A 10,248-nucleotide genomic window follows, 5' to 3' on the forward strand; every position below is an offset into this window, starting at 1 on the left:
CGGGGATCGAAATTACGACGGCCTGAGCCGAGGTTCGAACCCCTAGTGGTGCCCTCAGACTAAAGTCGTATCCGTCAGGCAGGAGTTGGCTTTCAGGCCTCCATAGTCCAAGTCCTTCCGCGGGTTTGGAGTGCCATCTGCACTCGCCCCCTAACGTCCGGTGAAGCTGTAAAGGCCAGCTGCGGCCAACAGCATTAGTAGTAGTCCGAAAAAAAAATCCTAGCTAAACATGGGCATGTAAAGTGTTACATTTACCACGACATCTCTGCCTACCGTTTCTATGTTACCAGTCGTGATGATATATTCTCATTGTTTATTTAAAAGATGGACTAGATTCATCATCTGCTTCTTCCTTATCCCATTTATTTGTGGTCGGCGTAATATGTTTTTCTCTTCCATTCATCTCTGTTCGCAGTCATCCCGTTATTTACTCCCTTTCTCACCATATCATCTTTTACACAGTCCATCCATCTCTTTTTCGGTCTTCCTCTACCCTTATAAAATAAATATATTAAAAGATGTACTAGACTGATAGTTATATTCCGCCGGTTGTATATCTTAGCGACAGAGATCTAACGTGTTTGTTACAGTACAATCTGAAAGACTTAATTCTGTACGCCTTCTACGTACACTTTAGCGGCCTTTTTGCCCATAAAGCAGTGACAGTCTTGCGTGCTCGGCTGTACTATGGTACAAGTTATAGCCTGCAGCGGATAAGGTAAATTGTAAACATGTTATTTACTAGCAGTGTCCCCGTAAAATTTTTAAACCATGTGTTATTCTGATGTGTAAGCTATGTTGTTGTAAAGTTTAATTTAAGCAAATAAATTATTATTATTATTATTATTATTATTAAAATTCATTCTGCAGTTTTGCGTGAAGAAGAAACAAAAATCCATCCAACCATTCACATTCACAAACTTTCACGTTTATTCGTAAGACTTACAGTACCAATATGTGATACAGTAACACACAAGTTTCTTGCTCGTTCTTCTTGTGATGAGACAGCTTTCCGAACGAGCGGTAGATAAAAAAAATTGTTATGACTTGAATAGTCATAACAATTTTTTTTAAATATGCTTAAATTAAGTTTATTTGAATAAATGATTTTCTATTCTATTCTAGAATATGTTCAAAATATAAGGTGATATAGGAAAAAATCTAGGATAAGAATTTAAGATATGAATTTTAGGATAAGCAATGCGTATTACCTACAATAATAGAGTGACACAGAAAATGTAATATTTATTTTTATTTTTAATTTACTTTACAAACTTACACAATAAGTGAATTTTTCAAATAAATAATCATATTTAAATGAAATACTATAAATTATGTTTTCTGTGTACATTTTTATTTACTATATAACTGTATAAAGTTTTTTTTTGATAATAACAAACAAATTTATTTGTGTAGTTTAATAAGTCCAAATCCGCTCGTATCGTATAAATTGCACCATACTGTTAGACCATCATGAATACAATAAGTCACCGTTAGCACATATGTGGTAATAATAATTTTAACTTAAACTCAAGGACGCCCGACGCTAATTACTTCGGCCACAACTGGCAGTATTCCAGGCAACAACACTAGCGTGCAGCGAAATACCATTGGAACAGGTACGTTGTGCCTGAATTAGAGGCCTTGTATTGGCTTTTAGGTACTTATATTTAGTGGATTAATAACTATTAACCGACTTCAAAATTGTGAGATCTTTTAGTACAATTGGATTGTTATCAATTTGGGCAGTATTTCAAGCAACAACACTAGCGTGCAGCGAAATATCATTGGAACAGGTACGGTGTGCCTGAATTAGAGGTCGTGTATTGGCTTTTAAGTACTTATATGTATTCAGTAGATTAATAATTATTAACCACCTTCAAAATGGTGAAGATTTTTAATAATTTTTTTTTGTACAATTGGATTGCTATCAATCTGGTCAGTATTCCAGGCAACAACAGTAGCGTGCAGCGAAATACCATTGGAACAGGTACGTTGTGCCTGAATTACACACACCGATGACTATAAGGTACTTATATTTAGTGGATTAATAACTATTAACCGACTACAAAATTGTGAGATTTTTGATTCCTTTTTTTGTACAATTGGATTGCTATCAAATTGGATAGTATTTCAAGCAACAACACTAGCGTGCAGCGAAATATCATTGGAACAGGTACTGTGCGCCTGAATTAGAGGCCTTGTATTGGCTTTTAGGTACTTATATTTAGTGGATTAATAACTATTAACCGACTACAAAATGGTGAGGTTTTTGATTTATTTTTTGTACAATTGGATTGCTATCAAACTGGATAGTATTTCAACCAACAACACTAGCGTGCAGCGAAATATCATTGGAACAGGTACGGTGTGCCTGAATTAGAGGTCGTGTATTGGCTTTTAAGTACTTATATGTATTCAGTAGATTAATAATTATTAACCACCTTCAAAATGGTGAAGTTTTTTAATAATTTTTTTTGTACAATTGGATTGCTATCAATCTGGTCAGTATTCCAGGCAACAACAGTAGCGTGCAGCGAAATACCATTGGAACAGGTACGTTGTGCCTGAATTAGAGGCCTTTTATTGGCTTTTAGGTACTTATATTTAGTGGATTAATAACTATTAAACGACTACAAAATGGTGAGGTTTTTGATTTCTTTTTTTTACAATTGGATTGCTATCAAATTGCATAGTATTTCAAGCAACAACACTAGCGTGCAACGAAATATCATTGGAACAGGTACGGTGTGCCTGATTTAGAGGCCTTGTATTGGCTTTTAAGTACTTATATTAAGTGGATTAATAATCATTAACCGACTTCGGAATGATGAAGTTTTTGATTCCTTTTTTTGTATAATTGGAGTACCATCAAGTCAATCATTCATTTCTCATCAATTAGAGGCCTTGTATTAGCTTTTAGGTGCTTATATTTAGTGAATTAATAACCATTAACGGACTTCAAAATAGTTTTGGATTCCTTTTTTTGTATAATTGGATTACTATCAAATTGGAATACTGCCCGTATTCCAATTATAGCGCGCACGTGACACCCCTGGTGTCTGAGGCGTCCATAGGCTATGGTAATTATTCACCATCAGATGGTGATGCTCGTTTGCCAGCGTCGTAGTGCAAAAAAAAATTCAGGCAGCATACTAGCGTGCGGCGAAATATTATTGAAACAAGTGCGATGTGCCTTGTATACGGCTAAACATGTAGGACAAACAGAGGTGCCCATTCAGACGACTCTATACAAAAAATGTAATTCAGAGTGTTCCGTATTCCGAACCTCCTTAGTCTAAGCAGGTTGTATCACCGGCTTGCTTACTGAAGCAAAGGGCGCTCGGTAATACTGGCCACATATAAAAACATGTGGCCACTTAAATTTCAAAAAAAGAATATTAAAACAATTGAAAATAAGAACTGGAATTAAAAGGACGCTCCGTATTTTTATCTATATAAAACAAGATAATTAAGTAATTATTTAACACATTATAATTGTTTTTGATGAAAATATACACTCTAGAGTGCGTGGCCACTAAACAGTATTACACATCGGGACGTTCCTGAGCAAAGGTGAGTAAGTTTGGTGTTACATTGCTTACTTTGGGGTGTTCGGAGTGTGGAAGACGTTCTTCCAGGTCGAAATCGTATTTTTACTTCCTTTTCCATTAATTATTTTCTTTTCAATAAATACAGTCCACTCTCTCTTTTATATATTAATTTATAAGGATTCGTAATCCAACATTTTTTGGCCCAATCGAACCGGATGAAATACATCCTATTAGTTATAATATTCATTTATCCAGTAATTCAGATAATTATATATATTATATTGTTTACATTTGTTGTGTTTTTCCTAAAATTATAGCATCTCATTTCATTCAATAATAGCTGATATTAGTTGCAAGGACGCATATTATATTGGGCGATATCATTTTTTCATATACGTAGTTAATATCAATAAAACAAATGACGACCAATTCTGAAATGGATTCTAAACAAAAGATTTTAAATTTTCGAAAGGAATATTTATATTCCAAATTACAAAAGGTTTATGATATGTCACAGTCCGTGACTAAAAGTAATTTTCAATTGTATTTAGCTGAATTTTCGGATTTAGATAATGTTAGAACACGTTTTGAAGAGACAATTATGGAAATATTACAACTTGAAATTCAGTTAAATCCTGATACTAAATACTCTACTAGAGAATTGGATTCATTTGATACATTATACTCTGACTGTAGATCAGTAGTAGTGAAATATCGAACGTTAGAGAGTACCTCAACGAATAAACATTGTGATCAGGTTCAGCCGTCTTTGCCCAAACTAAAATTATTTGAGTTTGACAGCCAATTAGAAAACTGGACAACCTTTCATGATACTTTCTTATCATTGGTTCATGAACGTAATTTTGAAAATATTGATAAATTTCATTACTTGTTATCTTGTGTAAAAGGTCCAGCTCTTAACATAATTAAGAAATTTCCTATCACTGCCAATAATTATCCACTTGCCTGGCAATGTTTAGTAGACAAGTATCAAGACCACAGAATATTGGTAAGTAGGTATTTAGATAAAATGGTTAACTTCACTCCGATAGGAAAGAACTCTGCGGCAAACCTAAATTCATTCATAGATACTTTCGATAATTCATGGAAGGCAATCGAAGCGTTAAAAGTGGATAATTTAAGTGATTATTTAATTTGTCATTTAGCGTTACGTGGATTAGATACAACCACTAGAAAATTATTTGAAGATAGTCGTGATCAAAAATTACTTCCGTCATTCGCAGAATTAATGAGTTTCGTAAACAATCAAATTAAGGTACTCGAACACACATTTCCTAATTCGTACTCCAGTCCCGTGATACTGGAACGTAAGCCCATAACAAAAAATCAAACAATATACAATAATTATAAACCGCGTTCTTTATCGGAGAAGCAAGCTCTTACTACTTCATCAGCGTTGTCGAATAATAATTTTAAATCTAATAATATTAATTCTAAATTTATTTGTCTTCATTGTAATCAAAATCATATGATTTATAGGTGTGAACAGTTTCGTAAACTGTCACCGGATGCCAGAATTGACCGTGTCAAGGCATTAAAGTTATGTACTAATTGTCTAAAGGCAAATCATGATAATTTGTCTTGTAAAAGTGTAATGTATTGTGGTGTGTGTGACTCACCACATCACTATTTATTACATAAGGATGCGGCGCATGTGTCGGCTGTGTCGACGGTGTCCACGCCTTGTAATATCAACTTCACTTCGAATAGATCACAGTTACAGCAAGTGCTAGTTACCGGTCGTTCTGTGAGCGAGTCGGAAGCTGGTGCACAAAAATTACAAAGTACTGATAATAAACATAATTACAGTGTCGTGTTAGGTACAGCGCGGTTGCATGTTAGGGATATGTATGGTGGAAGTCAGGACTGCCGTGCAGTGCTTGATTCTGGAGCTCAGTGCTCTTTTATAACAACGGATTGTGCTCAACGTTTGGGTCTTCCGCGTAAACAGTGTCCTTATTCGATATATGGACTTGGGGGTGAGGCCGTGAAGAATCACGGAATGGTCACATGTACATTTTCATCGCGACGTGTACATGAGCCTTATTTTACAGTAGATATGGTTGTAGTTAGTAAAGTATCGACCGATATGCCTAACATTTCGTTTCCGTCCACTGTGATTGACGAATATAAGAACTTTACTTTAGCGGATCCGTTTTATTATAAACGCTCCCGTGTAGATATTTTACTGGGTAATGACATAGTGTCGGAACTAATTAAGGATAAACCTATAATAATAAAATCTAATATTCCTCAAGTAATTGAAACAGTATTTGGATTTGTTGTAAGTGGCAAATTGTGGGTTAGTGATACTGATAATATGTTAAATTCTTATTTATCTTCATCAATTAATGAGGAACCATCGTTAGACATAACTTTACGTAAGTTTTGGGAAATAGAAGAGTTACCTTGTCAGTCTGTCATGAATCCACTTGATGAGTTGGCTGAAAAAATATTTATTAAATATCATACTCGGGATAGCAAGGGTAGATATATGGTACCTTTACTGTTTAGACCAAATCATCCTTCATTGGGTGATTCGTTGATAATAGCTGAGCGCCGATTACGCTATACGGAACGTAAACTAACACGGACCCCTATGTTACAAAAAGCTTATACGGAATTTATGAAAGAATATGAATCACTAGATCATATGGAACCGTATAATAATTGCGTTCCTAGTAAATACGTTATTCCACACCATAGTATTGTACGTCCAAGTAGCTCGTCGACGCCTTTAAGAGTTGTTTTCGATGCGTCTGCTAAGTCGGACAATAATGTGTCCTTAAACGATATTTTATTGACTCGTCCGAAACTTTATCGTGATATTGTCGCTATTATATTAAATTTTCGTCTTTTTCAATATTGTCTAGTGAGTGATATTTGTAAAATGTATCGTGCTATTTCGTTAAGAAAAGAGGATCGTTGTTGTTATCAACACATATTGTACCGCGATGCTCCGTCAAAACCTATACAACTATATGAATTAAAAACTGTTACGTATGGTTTAAGCTGTTCCCCATTTCTTGCAATACGTACTTTATTACAACTGGCGGATGATGAAGGTGAACAATTTCCTATGGCCGCTCAGGTGTTACGTGAAAATATATATATGGATGACATTTTATGCTCATGCGAGAACTTACAGTTAGCATGTAAATTACAGGACGAGCTAATTGAATTATTAAGTCGCGGTGGTTTTGTACTCAAGAAATGGGCGAGTAATAAAGTCGAGTTATTAGAGCGAGTTCCCGTGGAACATAGAGAATGTCCTATTGATTTTATTAAGGATGAGAATGAATGCACTGTCAAAGTTTTAGGCCTACGTTGGGTTCCGTTATCAGACAGGTTCAATTTTACAGTAAATGTTAAAGATTATGTGAACACAAAGCGATCTGTATTAAAAATATTAGCATCGATATATGATCCCGTGGGTTTTATATCGCCTTGTTTATTTATGGCTAAAGAAATAATGCAAGATCTATGGAAGTTAGGAATAGGATGGGATGAGCAGATGCCTGCACATATATGTAAACGTTGGACAGATTTTATTACTGAATTACCGTGTTTGTCTGAAATTCTTATTGAACGACACATGTTACTGCCTAATCAATTGGAATGTGAATTAGTGGGATTTTGCGATGCATCTTCTCGGGTTATGCCGCGTGTGTTTATGCTATTAGTCGAGATGATGAAGGGCGTGTTAAAGTAAGTCTAATGATGGCGAAATCTAAAGTGGCACCGATCAAGCCGTTGACTATTCCTCGTCTTGAGCTGATGGGCGCCCTACTGCTATGTAAATTAATTAAATATATAAATAATAACTTAAGTCGTTTGAAAATTGCCCGTGTGTACTGCTCTTACTGATTCGACAATCGTATTGTCATGGCTTCAAATTGAAGCTTATAAATTAAAATTATTTGTTTGTAACCGTGTTACACAAATAATAGAAACGTTACCGCCACATTTTTGGAGACATGTCAACAGTGAGAACAACATGGCTGACATTTGTTCTCGCGGCGCTAGTCCATCTCAACTGGTAAACTACAGTAGAAAATGGTTATCGGGTCCAGATTGGCTTCACGAAAATATTAGTAAATGGCCTGTTACATTGTTCGTAAACAATGAAAAGTCAAATTTATTGGAATTAAAACCAGATATTAAAATTACCTCTCTTATCGGTACTAATTCTAATGAAGTAGTGGAATCTAAATTAGAATTTTGTGAAAGAATATTTAATCAATTTTCATCATATACCAAATTACAACGTTGTTTCGCTAGAATATTAAAATTGTTCAATAATAGTTTTAACAATTCAGGATCTGCAACTCTGACTACATCAGAATTGAATAAATCACAAAATTTTTTAATTAAAATGATACAATCAGCATATTTTGATACCGAAATTAACAATTTATCACAAGGTCATGAGTACATACCCAGTTTAAGGAAACTTTCACCTTTTTTAGATGAAGAGGGATTCCTCAGAGTCGGGGGTCGTTTATCACATGCCGATTTACCATATAATGCTAGGCATCCTCGACTATTACCAAAGAACAGTAGATTCACTACCCTACTTATTAAACATTTTCATTTAAAGTATTTACATGCCGGACCTCGTACTCTACAGAATATTCTTATTCAAAATTTTTGGATATTATCTGCTCGTCAGATTATTCGTTCAGAATTATCCAAATGCATAATTTGTTTTCGGAATAGACCGTGTCTATTACAACCGAAGATGGCATCTTTACCTTTAACGCGTGTATTACCTAACAAAGTTTTCGATCACGTTGGTGTAGATTTAGGCGGTCCGTTCTTTGTAAAAGAAAATTTGCGTCGTAACGCAAAATCATCCCGTGCATACGTTGCATTATTTGTGTGCTTTTCGACAAAAGCGGTACACCTTGAAACGTTATCTTCTTTATCAGCGGAATGTTTATTGGCCGTGTTAGATCGTTTCGTCTCTCGTAGAGGCTTGTGTTCTATTATTTATTCTGACTGTGGCACTAATTTTCTTGCTAGTAGTAAGCATTTAAATGAAATTCAAAAATTTTTCGCAGACCGTCAAACTCAAAATGAACTTATAGACGGCTGCTCCAATCGATCTTTAATTTGGAAATTTAATCCGCCTAGTGCACCACATATGAATGGGTTAGCCGAAGCTGGTATTAAATCAGTAAAATACCATCTTGTTAGAACTATAGGACAGAAGTCTTTAACGTTTGAGGAACTTTCCACAATATTTTGTAAAATAGAGGCTATATTAAATTCTAGGCCGCTATGTCCACTACCACCAAGTGATAATCCAGACGATTATAACGTTTTAACCGCTGGTCATTTTCTTATAGGTAAAAGTTTGGTTGCTGTTCCAGAGTATAATGTTGAGGATATTCCAATTAACAGATTGTCACGTTGGCAATATTTACAGAAATGTACTCAGCTATTTTGGAAAAGATGGAAAGATGAATATTTAAACACTTTACAACAACGGGGAAAATGGTTCAAATCTAATGCTAATATTAAAATAGGAGATATTGTATTAGTTAAAACCGATAACGTGCCTCCTTGCAATTGGCCTTTGGCTCGTATTGAATTACTTCATCCTGGAGATGATGGAATAGTTCGATGTGTTACAATTCGTACACAAAAAAATCTCCTTAAGAGACCAGTTAATAAATTGAACCCCCTTCCCTATATTAATTAATTTTCCATTTCTTTTTCCTTATTATTATTGTACAGTTCCCTTTGCATTACTTCTTTAGTTAATGAATTTTATTTTACCTTTATACTAACTTGAAACCGTCAATACGGTTTCGGCCGGGGGTATGTTCCGTATTCCGAACCTCCTTAGTCTAAGCAGGTTGTATCACCGGCTTGCTTACTGAAGCAAAGGGCGCTCGGTAATACTGGCCACATATAAAAACATGTGGCCACTTAAATTTCAAAAAAAGAATATTAAAACAATTGAAAATAAGAACTGGAATTAAAAGGACGCTCCGTATTTTTACCTATATAAAACAAGATAATTAATGAGTTATTTAACACAATATAATTGTTTTTGACGAAAATATATCTTCTAGAGTGCGTGGCCACTAAATGGCCGGCGCGTGGCTACTACACATCGGGACGTTCCTGAGCAAAAGTGAGTAAGTTTGGTGTTACATTGCTTACTTTGGGGTGTTCGGAGTGTGGAAGACGTTCTTCCAGGTCGAAATCGTATTTTTACTTCCTTTTCCATTAATTATTTTCTTTTCAATAAATACAGTCCACTCTCTCTTTTATATATTAATTTATAAGGATTCGTAATCCAACACAGAGTTTAAATTGGCCTACTACCAAGCTGGCCAAACGGCTTGGCATAGTGTCTTATATCAAGTTGTTGTTTTCAATTACCATTAATTTCAATTTCAATTACCGTTTTGTTTCAGTAATCACGTCTTACGAGATACTGGACACGGTTATTGCACATTGGTGTTACATATTGTGTATTCTGTGATGATCACAGTACCTACTCATATATTGTGATCACCATAGAGCAATCAATGCGATATTTTTTACATGTATTCACGCCCTTATAAGAACGGAACAGTAATTTAATCAAATAATTACTTACAAATAAACCGTACTAAAAGGAATTAGTTACATAGATACATACAAAAATTAATTTGTT

General features: G+C 34.9%; 1 protein-coding gene across 1 annotated transcript; it reads left to right on the forward strand.

Moving 5' to 3' along the window:
• The first annotated feature begins 4,584 nt into the window (after positions 1-4,584).
• LOC131854365 (uncharacterized) lies at positions 4,585-7,287 on the forward strand. Its single transcript, XM_059205472.1, has one exon. The coding sequence runs from the start codon at positions 4,585-4,587 to the stop codon at positions 7,285-7,287; it is 2,703 nt and encodes a 900-aa protein (XP_059061455.1).
• Positions 7,288-10,248: the final 2,961 nt, after the last annotated feature.

This window comes from Achroia grisella, unplaced genomic scaffold (genome assembly GCF_030625045.1).
Source record: "Achroia grisella isolate CSIRO2021 unplaced genomic scaffold, CSIRO_AGI_Agris_v1 utg980, whole genome shotgun sequence".
In the NCBI taxonomy this organism is placed as follows: domain Eukaryota; kingdom Metazoa; phylum Arthropoda; class Insecta; order Lepidoptera; family Pyralidae; genus Achroia; species Achroia grisella.

Bases quoted from the DNA above. Each gene is read 5' to 3' on its own strand.
- LOC131854365 (XM_059205472.1), top strand. From the start codon at position 4,585: ATGGTTAACTTCACTCCGATAGGAAAGAACTCTGCGGCAAACCTAAAT.